A 23,942-nucleotide genomic window follows, 5' to 3' on the forward strand; every position below is an offset into this window, starting at 1 on the left:
CAGAAATGTTTGGATGCTCTTTGGCAGCACCAGGAAGGAATCCCTCCTGCCCTTTGGGGGTGTCCCCAGCATTGCTGGGGAGACTCCCAAAGTGATCACTGTCCCCCCCCGGACAATCCAGGATTTCCCTGCAGGAAAGGAGCTGCTGGCAGCATTGCTGGGGGTTCCTTGCTGGGAGGGGGGTGTTTTGGGACCCCTCCTGGGAGGGAGAGAGATACAAGCCTTCCCCTCCCTCTGTGTGTGTGTGTGTCTGTGTATCTGTCTGGGGCCCTTATGGCACTCCAGCAGAAAGTTGGGTGGGTCAATCCTCTCCAAGACTCAGAGTGGAGTGAGGTTGGGGGATCCTCGTGGGAAGGAGTGGGATCTAAACCTCCATATCATTAAATCTGTCAAACAGTCTGCCTGCCTGACCCCTTATGGCCCCTTAGATGGACTGTGAGGTTGATGGGCTAATCCCATCCAAGACTCAGCCTGGCTGGATCCCCCTCCCCTCCCCAGGAGGGAGACCAAAATGGAGGGAGAAGGTTGGAAAGGGCCGTTTCTGCCCAACTCCAAGGAAGGGAGCCCTGGGCAGACTCCCTCCATCCACTTAGGGGACCCACTTGAGACCCCAGAGAGGGATGCTTGCTTGGTCCTAAAGAGCCAGCCTGGAGGGACCAGAGATCCCAGGCACTTTGGATGCCCTTCTCAACCAGAGACCCTGGAAGAACCGTTGGTGCTGGCCCAAAGGGATGGAGGCGGATTCTGTGCCCGGAGCAGGTGGGCAGAGGCCCCGGAAAGTGCTGCTGGCTGCCCTGAACCCTTTCAGATCAAAAGAAATGAGAAAAATCCCCCTTTGCAAAGCCAAAGGAGAAAACAGCCTAGCCAGGACTGTGTTGGGGGCAATGCTGGTTATTTGGGGGGAAGAGGGGCAGCTGCATCCCATCGGATTGCATCCCCCAAAATACTCTTTAATCTGGAGGTGTTTTCCTAACAAGATCCCAGATCAGTGGGATTGGTTGGAGAGAGGAAAGGATCTCATATGACAAGGGAAACTTCTCCCTGTCTGGAGGGGTAAAGAGCTCCTGGAACAGGCCGAGGGAATTCCTGGTCTCCAGAAACCACTTTCCTCTTGGCAGGTCCAGGAGGTTCCATGTCAGCCCCATGGAAAAGGGGTTTTGCAGGGCAGCAGAGGTGGGGAAAAGCCCCCCCCATTCTTCTGGGAAATGGGCCTCTTGGGAAGCTCTGGCCAAGCCTCAGGACAAACAACCTGCAGGAAGGAACCACACAAGTTTTGGTCTACAACATCCCCACTTCAAGAGTTGTGTTACCCGGAGGGGCCCTGGGAAAACGGCGGCTGCCTCCACCATCCTTTGTGGCTGAAGCAGGAAGACCCCAGAAGCTCAGATGGGGCCCCTGGGGGTCCCAGAGCAGCTCCGGCCATCCTGTCCCTGGAGACCAGAGCTGGATTTGGGACGGGGGAGGGGAGACCTTTCCCCAGCAGAAGGCTTCTTCCTCAGCCCAGAAGAGGAGGAGGAGCCGCAGGGGGAGGATTCCCAACAGGGGAGAAGAGCTGATCCGTTTTCCTGCGTCTTCCATGCCTCCCTGCTGGTCTTTCCTGGGACGGAGGCCGGGAAGAAAAAATCTCTCTTCCCCTTTGCTTTGCCCGGATCGTTTCCCTTCTCCCGGCTGGCTCAGAGCCTGCAAAATGGCAGCAGAGAGTTCGAATTCAGCCCTTCTTGGCTGCTGCCTTTGACTCCCCTTTTTCTTGGCTTTCAGTTGAAGAGGTTGTCAGGGAGGGGACCCCTCCCAGGCAAGAAGGAACCTCCACAGCCCCCCCCCCAACAGCCACACTCTGTGTGTGTGTGTGTGTGATCTAACTCAGGGCTCATCCCAGGGGAGGAAGGGCTCTGTCTGAAGGGAGCCAAATCCCAGGACTTCCCACCTGCCCCCATTCATCCCCTTCTGTCACAGTCACACTCTGGCCCTTTGTGCGCGATTGTGTGTCTTTGTGTCAAATGTCACTTCACCATTTGGGAAGGAGACTTCCAAATAAGTCTATAGATGATCCTCGACTTATGATCACAATGGAGCCCAGAATTTTATGTTGCTAAATAAGGGAGTCGTTAAACGAGTTTTGCCCCATTTTACAACCTTTTTTGTCTCAGTTGTTAAGTGAATCACACAGTTTTTAAGTTAGCAACACAGTCATTAAGCAAATCTGGCTTCCCATTGACTTTGCTTGCCAGAAGGTCCACAAAGGCCATCACCTGAGTCCGAGACACTACGACCGTCATAAATTTGAGACAGTTACCAAGCATCTGAGTTTTGGTCCCGTGACCATGAGGATACTGCAATAATTGTAAGCGTGAAAAAGGGTCATAAGTCCTTTTTAGTGTCCTTGTAACTTTGAACCATCACTAAATGAACCGTTGTAGGTCGAGGTCCCTTTGTTCTTTGTCCAGTGCTGTTTCAGCAGAGACACAACTGTCCTCGCAGCTGCCTTCTGCCTCAGTCGGAGTCCCCGGATGCTCTCCAAGGGCAGCCCCACAGAGAGAGCTCTGCGGTAGTCTATCCTGGGGGCGAGCAGGGCGTGAGTGGCCGTGAAGGGAGCCAGGTGGCCGAGGAAAGGGAGCGACTGGGGCAAAACCCAAAACTCTGCCATGGCCCCTCCTAACTACGGCTGCCCCCTGATCCTCAGGCAGGAGTTGTGGCTCCAGAAGGGCCCCCAGATCAGGCCCGGGGGGGGTCTGGGCTGGTGCCCCCCATCCATCCATCCTCAGAGATGATAAATCCCAGAACCAAAAGGAGAAAACAACTCAGGAGACCCTTCACTCCTGCCAGGTTCAGCTGAAGGTTTTGTCCCCCATCCAAAGCGCTGGGACCTTCAGGCGCCTGGAGAAGGACCCTGGTCTCTCTTCCCGGGACCCCTTTGTCTTCCCAAAGAGAGGAAAGGAAAGTTGTGGGTTCTCCAAGAAGCAAAGTCTCCACTTGTGGAGGGGCAGAAACAAGGACGAGGCCACCAGCTCAGGGAGGAGGGGGCTTTCTAGAAGCAGGAGGGGCTCCTGGAGGAAAAGCTCCTTCAGGCCCCATTTCACTCCCCTCTGCAGGAGATGTAAGAAAAGGTTTATGGTTTCTTAGAGGTGACTTTTTCCTCTTTAGTCCGGTCTTTCCTGCCACTCCCTCATTCTCTGAGTCTAATGGAAGTGGGACCCACTTAGGAATAGAGACAAATCAGTTTGTTATGGAATGAAGGGACGAAACAACATTCCTGGTCAGACCGAGACAGAATTTTATTTGCAAAGGTTCAGTGCATTTTGATTCTCGCAAAAACTGAGCAAAGGATGTTCTGATTCCATGGTTTTTATACATTTCTAAGACAAAGGATTCAATGAGCTCAGATCCTCTCCATATACGGTCATATAAATTTGTTAATTACATTATACTTTACCATCCGTTTTCCCATATATGGTTAATCATTGCTTTCTAGTTTACAACTTTTCCTTAAGCGCTCTTAGTTGCTAATGGGAGAGCTACTACTGTCCTTGGGTAAATTTATTGGATTAAGTAACTCTTTGTAACATATAGGTCTTTGTATCATTCACAGTGAGGTCACTCAGATGTTTTTCCATATAGCAGTCCTTTCCGTGACATCTAGGTCTCAGAAGATATATTACCACTTAAAGGGGTTTAACTGTTTGTTAATGTAATTTCCAACAAGCACTTTCCTCTCTTATAGTAATGTGAATAGAGAGGGTCTCTCAGAGTTCATGTATCCAGGCACGTCTTCCCCTTATAATAATGTGAATAGAGGGGGTCCCCCAGAGCCCATATATCTGACTCTGTATGATTCCTATTTTATTCACATTATTTCTTTTATCTACATTATTCTTTATTTGCTATTTACCTCAAGTTTCTCTTGTGACCGACAGGAAAGGTCCAGCAAGGAGACCTTAAATTTTCTGGGACGGAGTCAGAAGGAAAACAACCTCAGGGTCCTCCAATTATAAGCAGAGAGGAAAAATATATTGGTGGTGGTAAAAGAAGACACACAAAGTAGGTAAACAGATCTCTTGTTCTTGTATTTTAATGGGAGTTTCTTTATTTGTGTCTAGCCAAATAAAGCAAGGAACTGGATGTAACCCGGGAGGAGAATCCCCTCCATCTCAATGAGGACCTCAAAAGGCCGGAGGAAAAGCAGCCAGAGAGCCAAGAGGAGAAGCCATTTCAATCCTTGATGGGTGAACAGAGTCTCAGCAGGAGGAGATCCCTCCTTTCCCATCAAAGGATCCCCTCAGGAGGAAACCAGATTCATGCACAGAGTGTGGAAAGTGTTAAATGTGGGTCGAGTGAAGAGGCAGGACTCTCAGCTAAGACAACAGCTCGTTTATTTGGTAGACTGGTAGAAGTCAGTGAGTGTCCAGCAGCTCCCTCTTTTAAAGGGAGCTGTCTGACAGCTCAGCCACTAGATCTCCTGAATTTCCCACCTGTAGTGTGAACCAATCAATTTAAACCACCTGTCAGATCCCTAAAAGTGATACTGCCAATCAATTGGGAGAAGGGGAGACTTGGATTCCATTTACTAGCATTGCCTGTGTCAACAGATATTTTACAACCTATATCCTGGCACCAAAGAACCCTGAGATCCTCTTAACATGGAGGAATGTTTATGATAGCCATGTGGGTTGTTTCACCTTGAAGGGAAACAATAATAAGGATATAATAAATAATGCTAGGATATGATATACTGGTATACTAGATTCTGTAACCATTAGGTTCTTGTAATACACATATGCCTTTGTATTTGTATCACATATATTATGCCTTTATATTTGTATCTCCTGTAACAAACATATTCTGTTATTAGGCCTGTAATGTATCTGGTATTTGTCAAATATATGTCCCTGCCATTTGACCTGAACCCATATTAATCCTCTCCCTGTTTTTTTCTTGTGCCATCTAAGAGCATGGTACTATCTTAAGGTGACCAGATTTTAACATTGGTAAAGAGGGACATTGTGGGCGTGGCTTATTTTGTGGGCGTGGCTAGCTGGTCATGTGACTGGGTGGGCGTGGCTAGCTGGTCATGTGACCGGGTGGCCATGGCTATGTGTATAGGGTAAAGTGAACAGATTTTAACATTGGTAAGAGGGACACCATTGTGGGCGTGGCTTATTGTGTGGGCATGGCTTGGAGGCCATGTGACTGGGTGGGCGTGGCTAGCTGGTCATGTGACCGGGTGGCCATGGCTATGTGTATAGGGACTACTCAGAGGGCTGGAAAGTCATTTCTGACAGGTCCTCACACTTTTGACTGGTCCTCACACTTATGACCATCCTCACATTTATGCCCGTGCAGCATTCTTAACAACCATGTCACTCATTTCACAACTGCTTCTCTTCACCATGGTGACAAGATAGGGCAAAAAACGTAAAATGTGAGGACAGTCGTAAGTTCGAGGACTGGTCAAAAGTGTGAGGACCAGTCAAAAATAACTTTTTCAGCCCTCTGAGTAGTCCATATGCACAAAAGGACTAACCAGAGGGCTGAAAAAAGTCATTTCTGACAGGTCCTTGCACTTTTGACTGGTCCTCACACTTATGACCATCCTCACATTTATGCCCGTGCAGCATTCTTAACAACCATGTCACTCATTTCACAACTGCTTCTCTTCACCATGATGACAAGATAGGGCAAAAATGTAAAATGTGAGGACAGTCGTAAGTTCGAGGACTGGTCAAAAGTGTGAGGACCAGTCAAAAATAACTTTTTCAGCCCTCTGAGTAGTCCATATGCACAAAAGGATTAACCAGAGGGCTGAAGAAAGTCATTTCTGACAGGTCCTCGCACTTTTGACTGGTCCTCACACTTATGACCATCCTCACATTTATGCCCGTGCAGCATTCTTAACAACCATGTCACTCATTTCACAACTGCTTCTCTTCACCATGGTGACAAGATAGGGCAAAAACGTAAAATGTGAGGACAGTCGTAAGTTCGAGGACTGGTCAAAAGTGCGAGGACCAGTCAAAAATAACTTTTTCAGCCCTCTGAGTAGTCCATATGCATTAAAGGATACAGTAATAGAGAGGGATGAATGAAGGGAAGGGAAATTAGAGTAGGAGTGACGGTTAAGAGAGGGAGGAAGAGAGGAGGAGAAGGAGAAAGGAAGAGGAAATAGGGAGGAGAAGAAGAGGGTGGGGGGAAGAGAAAGTAAGAAGGAAAGAAAAGAGAGGTGGTAGGTTTGAGGAGAAAGATTGCTGTACAATAAAAAAGATGAAAGGGAAGAAAGCCAACCCCAAACAAATATAAAGATATTAAAATAAAGAATGAATTGTTAAACTTTAAAGAATAAAAGAGAACAAATATGAATAAATAGCAATAATTAGAAACACACATACATACAATGTATTTTCTTTGAACAGAATATTTGGCTGGTTCACAAATTTAAACAGTGTTTAGTCATTTCAATTAAATTTACAATTTCTATATTTCCTTTTTGCCATATTTATTCCTCATCTATTTTTTTAAAAAAACAATATTACCCTTCATCCTCATCTCTAATCTTAATCAAATTCAATTTTTCCCTTCTATTCTATTTTATACCCCTTCGCATTGTCATCTATTTTTATATCCATCCTCACATTGGTTAATTATGTAATTATGTAATACAGTTGTTTAATACAAATTCAACATTTTAATATAAATCAATTAGTTATATAACTATCTTTTTTGTATATTAATCAATATGAACATGAATATTCCAATTATTTCCATGCAATCCAATTTCTTACAAATCAATTAATTATACTTACCAATAATAATAAACCAAATAATTTCCCCCATATATTCCTCCAAACCACAACTTAACCATTTCTGCTTTCAACACAGTATACAATTAATAATATCTCAATTATTACAATTCCCTAGTTAAAAAGAGCTTTTTTTTCTTTTGTGTTTTAAAATCTTGAACTCTCCTCTTTTGCCCTAAATAATTTTCCATTGTTTGCACTTACCTTTTTTGGTGAGGAAAAGGAAAATAAATCTGCTGCCTAATTTTCCAACGTTGCAAGCAAACCGCAAAGCCAACAGCCTGTTTTACTTTCAGTTTCGTTTTGAGCTTGGTTTGCACAAAGAGAAAAAAAAAACTGAGCAATTTAGCAAGAGCAGAGCCCTGTGCAAATCAGCTGAGAGGGGGAAGCCGAGCTAATCAACGTAGGGCGGCCCTTTGAAGCCCCGCGGCAAGAGTTTAAACAGGTTTTTTCCCTCTAGCCATCAGCGGGGATTCAGGAGGCAGCCGGAACTCAGGAGGCAGAATGAAAAATCGGGACTTTTTTAAAATGCCGCGGGACGCGGGACAAATTGCTCAAAAGCGGGACTGTCCCGCCAAAAGCGGGATGTCTGGTCACCTTATACTATCTCAGTCTTAATTTATGTTGATCTGGATAGACTCCTACTTTCCAGGGCTAGGGGGCCTAAGTGGCCAATTGAGTAAACAAAGAAATGCTCAAGATGACTAATTGGGAAGTTTTTATTCCCCCTTGCAGGGCAACAAGGAATGCAGGGGCCTGGATTGGGAGGCCAGAGTTGGATACTAAGCTGACGTCTCTGAGGGTATAAAAGGACGCCATACCTTCCCCAAGGTGTGGCTATCTCCTCGCATGCATTGTATCTGTATGTTCTGGATATAGTTCCACCCAGTATTTTGTTTTTGGCCATAAATAAAATCTGTTTTTTTTTTTCCAAGCCTCGTCTTGAGTCTCTCTCTTTGGCATTCTGGTGACTCAAGTGTATTTTGGGACCTTACATTTCTGGCGCCCGAACAGGGACTTGAAGGCAAAGTTTCTTCAAGGTGGCTGCATTCAGCTTCCCACAAACTGAGCCGCTTTGAGGCTTGGTGGCCTTCATTAAAGGCAGACGGAAGAAACCAGCTTGGACCACTACCGAAGTCAAGAGCGCTCCAGTGACTTTGATCTGGTCATTTGCTGGCAGGCTCCGATCCTGCCTGTCCTGAACGCCTAACAAAGAGGCTTGCACTGTGGGGGGGTATGGAACTGAGTTCTTCTGGGTGAGTATATATTTTTTTTTCTTGGGAAGGGGAGTGTTGCTTTGTGAGTGTGTGAATGAGACGAGGGAAATTCCTCAGAGGTTTGCCCTCGAAGCGATGTGCGGAGATCCAATCTGCGTTTCTGATTATCCGAGAGGAGATCAGCCAGAGACGATCGCTTTGAAAGGAGTGTGACTGTTGGAATAAGAATCTGTAGTGCAGGAGAGGGCTCTGACCAAACTTCGGACCCGCAGGGGAGGTCTGGGAAATCTCTTAAGGAAAAAGAGAGGGTTTGGTTAGGCTTCGCACCGATAGAACGGTGTGGGAAATCTCCTCAGGAAGAAAGAGAGTCTAGTCAGGCTTCGAGCTGACAGAAAGGAATCCCCTGGGAAAAATGGGCAACCATGCTGGTAGCCTGTTTGGAACAAATAACTAGTAACAAGAATTGGGCCGTGTTCTCCATTTGGCTATGTTAGCCCACTGGAACACGTTACAAACAAGTTGTGAAAAAACAAAACAAAAAAAAAGAGTATAAAAAAAATGAATGAAAAATGTTGTGGCAGTAAAAGTTGTCTGTAAAAAAGAAAAATGGAGTTCAAACTTGCTCATGAGAGCCCTGGCTAAATGCAAACGATGTGTATACCTCTTATACATCTTGATCTTTAAAATGGGCCAGCGATTGCTCAGAGGTCCAAGTTAGAATGAGAACACACAGAACACCCCCAGGGCAGAGGCACGTAGTAACAATCTAGTGTCTAAAGAGAGATCTATGGGTGGCAAAGAAATATTGCAGTGTTATAAAGATCTTGATAATTTACCATTCTCAAAAGAGCCAGAGAAGTCTGAAAGAACTAAGAATAAAGAAGAAATTGTTTATTGTTCTTCCCACCTGGGTTTTAGCAGGTAATAAAAATGTAAAACCTGCCTAAATGGGGAGACTCATATAATTTGACTTGATCAATCTGGTGTGATTTCTGTTACAAAATTCTTGGATATGCATCTATAATAATAGTATGTAGAATTGATTGTGATATGTCTGGCTAGCCTGCAAATTAAGTAAACATCTCGGCTTGGAGCTGTGGGAAATGGAAAGTAGTTAGGGCCCACAATCATATTTATGATTTAAACTGCTCTCTGAGTTTTCCCACTGCTTTAAGAATAAGCTATAGGTTGCCCAAGGAAATAAAATTAAAACAAAAAACAAAAAACAACCTCCACAGGTCTGGAAATGTTTGATGGTATGTGTGTGTATGTGTATGTATGTAATCATTTCCAAACCTTCAGGAGACCCTCTAACAACAGTACACAAAAAGCTATTTAGAAAATGGAGCGCATTGGCTTGTGAAAAGCTCCCTGAAATAATTTGGTTTGCATGGAGGAAGCATTAAATGAAATTTTTGTATGTGAAATTGATGTATACAAAAAGTCTGATTGCAGTACAAATGTGAATGTGTGTGTGTGAGATGTCCCGAAGCTCATAAAGTAAAGTGATCCTGAGACCTGTGAATGCCTGTGTGTTGAGGTTACAGAGAAATGCAGAGGGTTGTTTTGTTGAAAGGATGCTGAGAGATGAAAGGAGGAGAGAAGCAGGAAAAAGGGGGGCTGCGGGCTGGTTCTCTGCTGAACCAGCCTGAAAAAGGCAGGATAAAGGGTGATATCTGATACCTGCCTTTGCAGTTTCACTGTTTTTGGCTCGGAATGCAATTTTGACAAGGTGCTCTATCCTATCCTATCCATTTGTTTGTTTGTTTGTTAGCAGCACAAGTTGCTGCCTTTTTAGGAATTGTTACAGAGATGAGTTAGAAATTACAATATGTAGTAAGAGAGAGTCAGTGGCATTTTTGTCTAAAATGTTAGATCCTGCCTGTTAAGGATTTCCAGTTTGTGTTCAAGCAGTGGCAGCTATGGCAGTGTTAGTGAAGGAAAGCAGAAAGTTGACTTTTGGAGGAGCCCTAGTGTCCCTCCTCAAGTGAGGATGATCTTGATTGAGAGTATGCTTGTTTTTGTTTGAATCCAGCTCAGTTTACAAGGAGATTTAGAAGGACGATCAGATATTGGTGCTGAGAAGGGGTTAATTTGTTTATAGATGGGAAGAGAAAGTGGTAGCAGGTAAGAGAAGACATTTAGGTAAGTTGGTTTGCACAGGCTTGTGAAATCAAGCTTTGAATTTCTTTGAAGCTTGAGGTGCTACTTGGAAGCCAGGATGGCAGCAGCAGAAAGAACTGAATGTTTAAGTGTTAGGTGAGAAGTACTAGTTAAAGAAAATGTGAGCAGTAGAAAGAGAAGGGAGGGCTACTTTAGTGTGAGACCATTTCAATGCATTTGAGTTGATTTCATTAGACTAACTTAAGTGGGGAGACTTAAATATTTATTGGTGATAGTGGGTCACTTGACTGGATGGGTTGAGGCTTATCCAGCCATGAGAGCCACTCAGCAGTAGTCACCAAAATTAACAGATAATACCTAAATATGGGACAGTAGAAGCTATAGACAGCAACCAAGAGACTCATTTTACTGCAAAAGTGCTTCAATTAATAATGGAGGCAGTGGGAATGTCATGTTCCGTGGAATGCAAAATCATCTCTGCTGTGAACCAAATCTTTACCCTTGCCTTGCCAAATGATGTTTGGATTACCACGCTTGGACAGAATGGGGGAAATTCCACACTAGGGAACTAAAGACATGTTCGTAAAGAACTGTATACTTGCCCTCTATTCTTCTTCATCTTACCTCAGAATCAAAGGACTCCTAGCTCAAACCCTACCTCTCGATTTTGCCGTTCATAAGTTCCAGCCTGGTGATTGGGTCCTGATAAAACCTGACATGAGGACAAACTTAGCCAAGCCTGGGACAGGTCCTACCAAGTCCTGCTGACTACTGAAACAGCAGTCCAACCTAAAGACAAAGGGTGGACCACTACACCCGTGTAAAAGGACCTGTGAAAGAACTTAAAGAGTGGCAAGTGATTCCTGAAGAAGACCTGCTGAGAATAAACTTTTCCAAAAACTGGTGTGGTCATTGTGGTATGAATGGGTTTTGTTTGTGATTTTTCTTGTTGCAGGAGTAGCCACTTTTTGGACTTTCCAGCCTGAGTGGTGGCCTCTTTTATTCCATCTGGAGCATGCCAATTAAGAGTTATCATGTAGTCACATGATTCCCGCGATGGAAAGCATTCCATCATTTAAATAAAAAGTGTGGAATGAAGGGAAACAATAATAAGGATATAATAAATAATACTAGAATATGATATACTGGTATACTAGATTCTGTAACCATTAGGTTCTCTCTCTCTCTCTCTCTCTCTCTCTCTCTCTCTCTCTCTCTCCCTCTCTCTCTCTCTCTCTCTCTCTCTCTCTCTCTCTCTCTGGATGTGATTTATTTAACTCTGCAAAGTTTGAAAAACTAGTTGTTCACTAAGGTTGATTTTGTTCTTGGAGTCTGGCCACACTATTGCATCAGCCCTTTTGTGTGATGCCCTTGAGCATTAGCTTTCAAAATAAAGTTCCAACTCAGCTGGCAGCTATTTCAGGTCTGTGACATGCTCCGGCATTAACTGGCCCCCAGAGTTTTGTCTTTCATCACTATGCAAATAAATATCAGGTTTATTTGTTTTTTCAGCCACAGGTGCCGTGTATTCCCTCCGGGGCCACTTTCAAGCATGGAGCTCCCAAACCTCTTAAATCTAGATGACTGATTTAATTCCATCTCTGCCCCTGTTATTATGAGTCACATGGGGATTATTTCCCTTTCATTTCCCTCCAGAGAATTTCCCAACTATCTCTGACTGCAAGAACTAGCTGAATTATCCAGGGATCCCTCCTGAGAGGGAGAATTATGGTAAAAGTTTCAGCTCTGCTCTTTGGCCGAATCCTCCAGGGGAGACTTTGGGCAGAGAAATATGGAGTTTAGGGACAGGCAGGGTATGTGCTCTTGAATGTACGTCTCTCTCCTTTCAAGATAAAGCTGAGTGTTTCTCTGTATTTGAATCAGGAAAGACACCTCAGATTCCACCTTGTGAGAGTCCTTTGATTCTTCTAATTCTTCTTTAGAAACAGGAAAGGGATTCATTGATTCACGCCATGAATGATGGACCTCCTGCTTCTGCTTCTGCTGCTGCTTTTGTCCCATCCAGTCTCTGGGAAGCTGAGAATGAAATGCCCGCTGAGTTCAGAGAACCAGGATGGAAAACAACCACAGAGCTTTTACAGCCCAGGAGACCATTTCATTGGTATAGTCATCACTGGAAGTGAAAGATTGCATAGAAAGTTGCTTTTCAACATGGCTCCTTCTCTTCAGTTTGTTTTCCATGATTTGTAAGTCATTCAGTCATCCATCCATTCTAACCCTCTCCTTCTTTTCAGTTTTTTATTTTTCATTTCTTCCTATATTGGGGAATATGTCTAATTTCCTGAATGATTTTGATTTCCATGGCTTCTCTCTTTTGTCTGATTTTGTGAAAGAGACTCAAATCCAAAAATGGATCTGAAAAAAAGCTGAAAGGGCTGCAGATTATTTTCCTTTCTCACTTCAATCCTTAATTTATCACTTGAATAATGAATTTAAAGTAGTGGTGAAATCAGTTGTAGTTGCCATACCACAGCCATTCCCATATTTGTGTAACTGATCATTGCTTTTGGATCAATGTTGGCTTAAGGCTCAATAGACTTCTGGAGGATTATATATTAAAATCAGTATTTATTGTTGCTTTTGATTATAATAACATGTTTTAACAATAGGAGTCTTCATTGGTTTTCATATGGCTTACGGTTCATTTTCAACATTCAACTGGCCAACAAGAATTCCCATCTCTTGCACAATCTCACACTTGGCTACAACATCCATGACAACCATTTGAGCCCTTTCCACACTTCAGATGCCTTGCTGGACATTCTCTCCACTGGAGAAGCCAATGTCCCCAACTACGGCTGTGGAAGGAAGGAGAACCTTCTGGCTCTTCTTGATGCAGCTGACAGGGACATCTCCATCCAGATGTCAACATTAGGAGGCACCTACAAAGTCCCACAGGTTTGTGTGTGTGTTTCTCCTTCTGGTAAAGTGAGGGGTGGGTGGTGGTGGGTGAACAATAGATGTAATCATGTCTTCTTCATGGAATTCAAGAGCTGCATATTATTTTCTCCATATTATCAAAAATGTCAATATTTTACCCCATTATGTTCATCTTGAGATTCATCATAAAAGGCCTGAAATACAAGCAATACATTCCCTGGAGAAGACATTCTACCAATTATTTAACCGATCAAAAAGTATCCTTGGTTGTTGGGGCCCCTATTAGCATCTTCATTTTCACAGATAAATGATGCCTGCCCTATCCACTGAGATTGAAGTTGGCAATAGTAGCATTTTACCTATCTAAAAAAATGGAATAAAAATTATAGGCCAAATAGACTAGCAGATATTGTGGTTAAAATTTATGCCATGATCTTCTTAGTTAAACTTGAGAAAAAATCATTCCTTGCAGAAGAACCAGAAGGTAGAATTAAAAGCTATATAGATTTTATAAGGAATAATGCACAAGTTAACAATCTAATATTGGCAACAAATTTGTCTTGAAATGTCTAATCTATATCAGTGAGGTAAAACAAGGTTTGCTGCTTTCTAGATGTTAGTGCAACATTTGACTCAATAAACAGAGAAATATGATGGAGAAAATGTTTTGCCCTCAAAATGGAGCTTAGACTGTTGGCCCTGATCCAAGCCCTTGTTTGAGAGGGAGGTTTGGACTCAATGGAGCCAAGAGAAGAAGGATCCATGCTTACTGTTAGATCGGCACAGGGAAAAGAGACGCGACTCAGCTATAGTCCGATCAGCACTTTATTTCAATAGGAAAACGAACTGCCGGCTGAGCTGCCGAGCCTCCTTTTATGCGGCTCCGTCAAGCCAGCCGGCCAATGACAGCTATTTAAAGTTCCCGCCAGTGGAATCAGTCAATCCCCCGGCAGATGTCCTTATAAGGACATATCACCCCTCCCCTCCTAATTCTTAGTCAGTCAATCCGTGGCCGACGTAGGTCACGTAATCGCACAGGTAGGCGGGGTGGCTAATAGTCCTACCTGACCTGTGCGGCTCAGTTCTTTCATCGACGCTGCTCCGAACGAGTTGGCCTTCTGCTCTCTCCCGTCCCTGCGGTGGAACATCCCGGGACTCGGCCGTTGAGTGTGTGGGGCCTCGCCTAGCGCCTCCGGCTGGAGTGGAGGAATCGTTCTGCGGTCAGTGAGGTCCCTCTTCCTGGCCGGGATGACGGATGCTCGGTTCCTGGCGTTCGCCTCTCGCTCAGACTGGACAGCTGAATCGCGGTAGGACCCTTGGCTCTTTTCCCTTTTCTTTGCCTCTTGTTCTGGGTCTCTCGCCGTCGGCGGTGGCGGAACATCCCCATGGATGTGCTCCCTCTTGTAGTTGTGGTTGTTGTTGGCCGGTCCCACTGGGGTGGGGTTGGCCTACCTTGTCGGGGTCGGGTAGGCCTCCCCCGATGGGGTAGTGTCGGTCTCCCTTGCCGGGGTGGTGGATGCCTACCCCGCTGGGTCGGTGTAGGCTTGCCATGTTGGGTTGTCGTCAGTCTACCCCGTCATGATGGTGGGAGTCCCTTTTGCTGGGGAATCGCCAGTCAGCGTTGTTGGTGAGATGATGGCCCATCGTGTTGGGTTGGTGCCGGTCTACCTCGTCTGCCTCGCTGGGGTGGAGGCGGCCCGCCGTGCCAGGTTGGTGCCAGCCTGCCCCGTTGCGGTGGGGCAGGTCTACCTCCTCAGGGTGTTGTAGGCCTACCTCATCGGGGTGTTGCAGGCCTACCTCGTTGGGGTGGCACAGGTCTACCTCATCGGGGTGGTTTCCCTTGACTTCCCTCCACCTTTTCCGGAGCTGGTCAATGTGCCGTCTGCAGGTTCGTCCATCGTCCAGCTCCACTTCGGCAGGCCCTGGAAGTTTAGCGCAAACACCACGTCTCCGCTTCTGAAACTCCGTGGTGGCTGTGAGTTGTTTGCTTTGCTTTGCGGGTTGTATTGGGGGTGAAGCCAATCTAGCGGAGATCGCAGCCATCATGGCGATGAGGCCGGAGGATTTTCTGGATGACCAGGCTCGGGTGGCATTTGTTATCAGCTCCCTCTCTGGCACTGCCGCCCGATGGGCCACGTCCCTGTTGCTGCAAAATAGCCCCTTGCTCCTGGACTATCAGGGCTTTTTGCAACACCTGCGCACCATGTTTGAAGACCCCCTCCGGGTGCAGACAGCAGCGAGGCGCATCAAGAACCTCCGCCAAGGCAAGCGACCCCTGCAGGACTATATTGCGGAGTTCCGACTGCTAGGCCAGGATTCAGCTTGGAATGAGGCGGCGCTGATGGATGCCTTCCAGGACGGCCTCTCCGACGAGATGCAGGACGAGCTGGACATTTTGCCGCCTCGTGTCCCCGGAAGCGGAGTGGACCGCTCAAGCCTGTTCCGGAGTCTCGGCGTGACCAGCCGGGAAACGGGCCAGGCCTGGCCTAGGGGAAACCCTGGGTCAGGCACGTGACCATGCCCCGCCAGAGTCGGCGGCTATGGACTGTGAGCCCCCTCGGCACCTGATTTTGAACACCCGGGTGTTGTTGGCTAACCGGTCGGAGGGGCTCCAGGCGCACGTGCTGGTGGACTCGGGGGCCACCACGAACTTTATGGACCAGGCCTTTGTGGCCCATTACAAAGTCCCCTTGGTTCCAGTGGACCCTCCGTTGAGGGTCGAGACTATCGATGGGCGGGAACTCGTGGCGGGGCCCATCAAATTCGCTACCCAGCCCTTGCGCCTTGCCATTGGGAACCACGAGGAGGCGATCCAGTTTTATGTGACGGCGGATCTGCACTTTCCCTTGGTCCTGGGGATGGCCTGGCTTCGGGCACACGACCCTCAGGTGGCATGGTGGAGAAACGCCATCTCGTTCCCGAGCCTGCAGTGTGTCAACCACCTTCGCCACACCTGTGCCGGCCAGGACGTCTCTGCCCCGAACGTCTCCTTGCCTCTGGAGCTGACACCCTTCACAGACGTGTTCAGCGAGAAGGAGGCGGACCGCTTGCCCCCGCACCGACCCTACGACTGCGTGGTGGACCTGATGCCCAACGCGCCCCTGCCCTCAGGACGTTTGTACTCCATGTCGGAGCCCAAGCTGGCCACCTTACGGGACTTTCTGGAAAAGAACCTGGCCCGTGGGTTCATCCGGCCTTCGATCTCCCCGCTCTTGGCCCCAGTCCTCTTAGTGAAAAAGAAGATGGGGGACTTACGGCTGTGTTGCGACTACCGGCGCTTGAATGCCATCACAGTGCGGAATCGCTACCCCCTGCCGCTGATCCCGGAGCTGATGGAGAGGTTGCGGGAGGCCTCGATCTTCACTAAGCTCGATCTCCGAGGGGCCTACAACCTGGTGCGCATGCGAGAGGGGGACGAGTGGAAGATGGCGTTCGGCACTCGGTACGGACACTTCGAGTATACCGTCATGCCGTTCGGGTTGACCAACGCCCCCGCGGTCTTCCAGCACTTGATGAACGATGTGTTCCGGGACATGCTGGATCGGTTCGTGGTGATCTACCTGGATGACATTTTGATCTATTCCCGGACCCCGGAAAGTCACCTCCAGCATGTCCGCCAGGTCCTGCAGCGCCTGCGGGAGCACCAGCTCTATGCGACGTTGGAGAAATGCTACTTCTTCCAGACTTCCATAGAGTTCCTCAGGCACATCATCACCCCCGAGGGCATCACGATGGACCCGCGCAAGGTGGAGGCCTTGTGCAGTTGGGAACCCCCGTGTCGGGTGAAGGACGTTCAGAGTCTGTTGGGATTCGCCAACTACTATCGGACCTTCATCCCGGGCTTTGCCACCCTGACCTTGCCGTTGACCCAGCTCCTTCGGAAGAAGGTCCCGTTCCAGTGGGGGCCCCCGCAGCAGCAGGCCTTCGAGGTCCTCAAGCAGGCCTTCGTCACGGAGCCGGTCCTGAGGCACCCCAATCCACACCGTCCGTTCGTGGTTGAGACGGACGCGTCCAACATGGCGATTGGGGCGGTGCTGCTACAGGCTCTGGTGGATGGCGGCATTCTTTTTCCCTGCGCTTACTACTCCCGGAAATTCAATCCTTCCGAGCGCAACTACACCATCTGGGAAAAGGAGTTGCTGGCTATCAAGGCCGCGTTCGAGGCTTGGCGACATCACCTCAAGGGGGCCCGACACCAGGTGGAGGTGCGGACGGACCATCGGAACCTGGAGCACCTCACCACGGCCAGGAAGTTGAACAGACGGCAGATCCGGTGGTCGTTGTTTTTCACCCGGTTCAACTTCCACGTCACGTACGTTCTGAGCAACCTCAACCAGAGGGCGGACATGCTATCCCGTAAGCCGGAATACTTTTGCCCCAAGGACTCCCTTCCCCCCCGGACAGTGCTGCCAGCGGACTCCTTGGCCACGGTCCAGGAACCGGTGGACCTGCGGGCTCAGGTGCTGGAAGCGCAGCGACGGGACGACTGGTCGCAGCAGCGGAGAGCGGACGTCGGCCCCGCGTCCCCATGGACCGTGGAGGAGGGCTTGCTCAGGCACCGGGGTTGGCTGTACGTGCCCATGAGTCCGCTCCGAGCCCTCGTCATGAACCAATGCCATGACAACCCCACGGCGGTGTCAGGTTTCGGTGCTATCTTGAATAAACTTCATTCTCAAACGCAAACTCTAATGAATCACTTTTATTTTAAGAATAGCCGAGTCCGACATTCCTGATTTCATTTTGCAGCCAAACTGGCCCCTCCTTCCAACCCCCTCCTCTTCCGCTCTCCAACCCCAATGTCCCATTGGCCATCATGCAGATCCATTTCTACCTCCCAGCACGTTCTTTTCACAGGAATGTAGCCCCCATCCTCGTCTCCCAGGAAACACTATCTGTACATACAAAACTAGGTAAAAGTTCATCTTGTTATGTCAGCGCTGGAAGAGAGCCTAATTTGGAACGCTGACAGGCGGGGCACTTCGGCTTCTTTAAGACTTTGAACTTAGTGACGCGGACTTTTTGGTGGCCTCGGGTATGGCACGACGTGCACGCCTACGTGACGTCCTGTGTGACGTGCCGACAGGCCAAAGCCGCGTCCGGCCCCCCTCCTGGACTCCTCCAGCCGCTGCCGACACCAGAGAGACCGTGGGGAGCCATCTCCATGGACTTCCTGACTGACCTGCCCGTCCGCTACATTCACGACCGTCCTCGTGGTGGTGGATGCGCTCACGAAGATGGCACATTTCATCCCGTGCCGCGGCCTGCCCTCGGCCCGCACCACGGCTCGCCTGTTCCTGCAGCACATCTTCCGCCTCCACGGCCTGCCGGATCGGGTGGTTTCGGACCGTGGGGCCCAGTTCACGGCCCGCTTCTGGAAAAGCCTGATGGCCGCGCTGGGGGTGCAGGTGTGCCTGTCGTCGTCGCACCATCCGGAGACTGACGGGGGCACGGAGAAGGTCATCGGCATACTGGAGCAGTACCTCCGCTGTTTTGTCAACCAGAGCAGGACAACTGGGCCGAGTACCTTCCCCTGGCGGAGTTTGCCTTTAACAACTCCCAACACACCTCCACCCAGATGACCCCGTTCCATGCCAATGTCGGATACCATCCACGGCTTTTCCCATTGATCATCATGGACTCCCCTGTTCCCGAGACCCGGGACTTCCTCTCGGAGCCGCAGGCGGTGCAGCAACTGGTGCGGCGGCAGCTGATCCGGGCAAAAGAGGATTATAAACGGTTCGCCGATCGCGCCCGCCGGGCGACGCCACCACTGGAAGTAGGAGATCGGGTGTGGCTGTCCACGAAACACCTCCCCACGGACCGGCCAGTGAGGAAACTGGCCCACCGCTTTATCGGTCTCTTCTCTATCAAGGCGGTCATCAACCTGGTGGCCTACCGGTTGACTCTACCCCGCTCCATGCAGCTCCACCCCGTTTTTCATTGGTCCCTCCTGGTCCCTGAGGCCCCCGCGAGCCATCTCCGCCGCCCGACGACGCCTGCCCCCCCCAGCTGCAGCCGACGAGGACAACGCCTCGACGTACGAGGTGGACAGTATCCGGGACTCCCGTTGGCTGAAGGGGCGCTTCCAATACCTCATCGCCTGGAAGGGGTACAGGGCCGAGGATTTCACCTGGGTGGACGCGTCTGCCATTCAGGCCCCTGACCTGGTGCGGGCTTTCCACGAACAGTTCCTGTCCCAACCCCATCCCGACCGTCAGACCCGGGGGAAGGGCCCTGCGGTGGGGGATAGTGTTGTGGCCCCGCCCTCTGAGCCTATCCCATCGGAGGAAGAAAGCTCCGAGCATGAGGAAAAGGAGTCAGCCAGGCCTCCCTCTCCAGGCCCCTCCCCTCTGGCACTGTCTCAGGTGCTGGCCGAGGGAGAGGAGATTAGCAGGGAGACAGGTGTCTCGGATGAGAGTGAAGGAGAGACATCATTCCTGGACGCACGCCTCCGAAGGCGTGATAAACGATTGCAGCAGCTCAGGAGGCGTGCTAGGGATTAGAACTGAGTCACTGGACCACACCCCAGAGACTATATAATAGAGGGTGGTGGCCAGTGATCCTTGTGACGAACAAAAATAAACCTTGGATAGTCACTAAAGCATCGTCCGAAACTGCGGAGAGGAATATTATTTTCTGTTGGACTCTTGTACGCTGAGTATATTATCTTTCTGTTTCTGTGGAAATAAAAGCACTTGGCAGACGGTGTGTATATTGCTGCCAAGTTAAATAAAGACCTGGGTGTGTGCCAAGTGCTTCCTTAACCCTCGGCTGGCTGTGTTTGTGTGTGTGTGTGGACGGGGACAGAACATCTTGCTTGCAGCAGTTCGAGGTGTCTTTTGGATAGCTGCAGCTTGAGCTTCTTCAGCTGCCCCCCAGTCTATGATCGAGTAAGGCGATCCCGAGTCGATTTCCATGGGGCATGGTGTCCTTTCCACGTGAACGGTCACGTGGAACTTGTTGGATCCCTTGGCAGCGGCATGCGCTATAGTGATCTGATGGACCCCTCTGCTCTTTACGTGGCTCTCTCCGTCTCGCCGGGGGTATTGGGACCGTTTGGATGACCTCTGGTATTCGCGGTCCATGGTCCTGGGAGCCTCTGAGACTGGTTCTGCCGCTCTGCATGCCTCAGCGATGTGGCCCTTTCTCCTGCAGCACCTGCAGGTCGCATCCCGCCAGTGACATCTGGCGCGTGGATGGTCCCCGTTGCAGCTGGCGCAGCATTCCTCCCGGCCACCATCTTGAGGCTTTTTCTGCCTTTGGGGTCTTGTGACCTTATGGACAGCCATTTCAAATTCAGAGTCAGACCCAGTGGTGGTCTCGTCTGAAGATTGTTGGGGATCCCTGTGGATCTTGTCGATCCCCTTGGATCTCCGCATCACGGCTACTGCTCTGTCGGAAGATTCGGCGGCTGTAGCTTCTTCGATCACATCTTTTAAGGACACTTTCTTCCGGCTGAGGAGTTTCTTTTGGACTGTGCTGTCCCTCATTCCGAAGACAATTAGGTCCCTTAGCTGGACATCCACATTCTCGAACTCGCAGCTGGCCGCGATTTTCCGGAGCGCCAATATGAAGTCCTTGACTGATTCCCCATCGTGCTGGTTCCGCTGATGGAAGTCGAACCAGTTGGCTAACGGGGTGCTTGATGGAGCGTAATGTTCCTGAAGGACTTCTTGTAGCTCAGACCATGGCATCAGCTCGATGTCTCTCGGTGTCACGAGGTCCATGGCCATTTCCAGGACCCCTGAGCCACAGTGAGCCAGGAAGAGAGCTCTCTTCCTGTTGTCGTCCAGATTGGTGAATCCGCTGCCCGCCAGGAATTGTCTGAATCGGACCATGAAGGACTTCCATTTCTCCTGGTTTGGCTCGAACGGAGCCAGCGAGATCTGTGGTCCGGACATGGTTCTGTGACTCAGCTTTGGCGATTCCGCTTCAGTGATTCAGCTCTTTTTCTGGGTGGTGGTGGCGATCGTGCCCGCTGATCTGCTGTCGGTTCTTTCCTCGTCCTTCGTCGCCAGTGTTAGATCAGCGCAGGGAAAAGAGACGTGACTCAGCTATAGTCCGATCAGCACTTTATTTCAATAGGAAAACGAACTGCCGGGTGAGCCTCCTTTTATGTGGATCCAGCAAGTCAGCCGGCCAATGACAGCTATTTAAAGTTCCTGCCAGTGAAATCAGCCAATCCCCCGGCGGATGTCCTTATAAGATCATAACACTTACCAAGGAGGAAGGGAAGGAGTGCATATTTAAACCCTTCTTATTCAGTGTAAATATGAATGACTTACCAGGAATAATGAAGGATAAAAAAACCCAGATCATTAATAAATCTTATTTTATTTTTTGACAAAAATGATTAAATTAGTGGACCAATGAAATGCAGGGCAGGTAGTATACAGTACTTGGATTTCAGAAAGGCTTTGACAGAGAAACCACAACCTATTTCTCAGGAAATTAAAAATATGTGGGATAGACGGCATCACCCCCCAGATGGAGTCAGCCTGTGGTCCTCAATGGAACTACGTCTGCATGGAGGGAAACAAGCAGTGGGGGACCCCAAGGTTCCATTTTAGGCCCAGTTCTCTTCAACATCTTCATCAATGATTTGGATGAGAGGAGAAATGGAGAAATCATCAAATTTGAAGACAACACTAAAGTGGCAGGAATAGCCAACGTACCAGAAGATAGACTGATGATCCAGATGGATCTAGATAGACTTGAACCCTGGGCCTATCTAACAAACTGTAATTCATTGTAGAGAAAAGTAAGGTTTCATACTTAGGCTAGAAGAACCAAATGTACACTTACAGATGAGGTGAAACCTGGCTCCATAGCAGTAACTGTGAGAGGGATCTTGGAGTCCCAGTAGACAATCACCTAAATATGAGCCAGCAATCTGTGGCAGCAGCCCAAAAAGCTAATTCAGTCCTAGGTTGCATTAACAGAGGGATAAAATCAAGAATACATATGAAGTATTGGTACCGCTTTATAATGCCTTGGCAAGACCACACTTGGATTAGTGCATCCAGCTTTGGCCACCATATTCTAAAAAAGATGTAGAGACTCTGGAAAGAGTGCAGAAAAGATGATTAAGGGCCTGGAGACTAAAACATATGAGGAACAGTTGCAGGAATTCAGTATGTCTAGTCTAGTGAAAAGGACGAGGGGTGACATATAGCAATGTACCAATATTTGGGAGGCTGCCACAGAGAAGAGGAGGTCCACCTATTTTCCAAAGTACTAGAAGGCAAGACAAGAAACCAAGGAGAGAAACTAATCAAGGAGAGAAACAACCTAGAACTAAGGAGAAATTTCCTAATGGTGAGGAATGGAACGTCTACCCTTCAGAAATTGTGGGTGGTCCATCACTGGAGGCTTTGAAGAAGAGACTGGACAGCCACTTGTCTGGAATAGTATAGATAGATACAGATTAAGAGAGTTGGAAGGGACCTTGTAGGTCATCTAGTCCAAGCAGACCCTACACCATTTCTGACAGATGACGGTCCAGTCTCTTCTTGAAAGCTTCCAGTGATGAAGCTCCCACAACTTCTGAAGGCAACTTTATCTCTTTATTTCCAGGTTGAATCTCTCCTTGTTCAGTTTCCATCCATTATTCATTGTCCGGCCTTTGGGTGCTTTGGAAAATAGCTTGACCCCCTCCTCTCTGTGGCAGCCCTTCAAATATTGGAAGACTGCTATCATGTCTCCCCTGGTCCTTCTCTTCACTAGACTAGCCATGCCCAGTTCCTGCAACCGTTCATTGTATGTTTTAGCCTCCAGTCCCCTAATCCTCTTGGTTGCTCTTCATTGCCCTTTTTCTAGAGTCTCAACTTCTTCTTTATAGTGTGGTGACCAAAACTGGATGCAGGATTCTAGGTGTGGTCTTACTAAGGCTTTATAGGGTGGTATTAGTACCTCTCTTGATCTTGATTGCATCCCTCTGTTAATGCGATTTAGGATTGCATTGGCTTTTTTGGCTGCCGCTGCACACTCTTGACTCATATTTAATTGGTTGTCCACTAAGACTCCAGGATCCCTCTCACAGTTACTGCTATTATGCCTGGTTTTCTGCTTGAACAGGGGGTTGGACTGGAAGACCTCCAAGGTCCCTTCCAACCCTTTTATTTTGTTATACGTTCTGTTCTAGGTACACATGTTTAGCCTGCTAAATTCCTATTGGAATACACTGATTTATACAGATAATGTGATTTTATCATACTTACACATTGGATTGTATAGACTTGGATTTTTTTTGTCTTAATAATTATCTGATAATTTATAAAGCAAGTTCAAAAGTTATGACCTTTGTGAAATGACATCATAGCCATAGATGGTCAGACAATAGAGCAAGTAACACCTTTCCTTACCTGGGGTTGTTTTCTCTGAGCCTGAATCTTGGCTCCCTCATCATCCAAGGAGCTCAGTTAGAGAAAAGGCAGGAGTGAAAGTGGTGCTTAAATTAAAACCTCTTAGCTCTCCAGCTTCTTCAGCCCCAATGATTAAAGTATCTGAGGCCCAGTTTTCCCCCATGTTCTTCCATCAATCTGATGTTTGGGGCTTCAGAGAGAAACCACCAGCAGAACCAACCCAATCTCAGCCTCTGAGGAGGATCTTGGGGTGGGTAAAAGGACTCCAGCTGCTGCCCTCAGAGTTGATTTGGGAATTTACACAATTTCTGCTTTGTCTAAATTCAGAAAATATGGGCATTGGAATAAAATTTAATCTATGGAAACTGACAGACTCTGAAAATTGTGGCTGTTGGAACAGACAAAACTTCAATTAGAGACCAAACTTGGATTAAGCAACTGACAAATCTTTGAGGTCTGCCTGTTTCTTGTATAACTGGAGAAAGAAGTTAAAAAATTTCCTCCAGAAAGAATCTGGGATATAGAAGCAAAAAAAGATGCAGCAA

The 23,942-nt window shown here is 48.2% G+C and overlaps 1 protein-coding gene across 1 annotated transcript in view; it reads left to right on the forward strand.

Moving 5' to 3' along the window:
- LOC148111939 (vomeronasal type-2 receptor 26-like) overlaps positions 1-23,942 on the forward strand; it is a 271,952-nt gene that overhangs the window by 246,730 nt on the left and 1,280 nt on the right. The window contains exons 2-3 of the mRNA XM_087879173.1: positions 12,076-12,339; positions 12,763-13,051. Of these exons, the coding sequence (XP_087735299.1) occupies positions 12,110-12,339; positions 12,763-13,051 (519 nt within the window). The 5' untranslated portion in view covers positions 12,076-12,109. The remainder of the gene's footprint in view (positions 1-12,075; positions 12,340-12,762; positions 13,052-23,942) is intronic.

This window comes from Pantherophis guttatus, chromosome 15 (assembly GCF_059756535.1).
Source record: "Pantherophis guttatus breed Tessera chromosome 15, ASM5975653v1, whole genome shotgun sequence".
NCBI lineage: Eukaryota > Metazoa > Chordata > Lepidosauria > Squamata > Colubridae > Pantherophis > Pantherophis guttatus.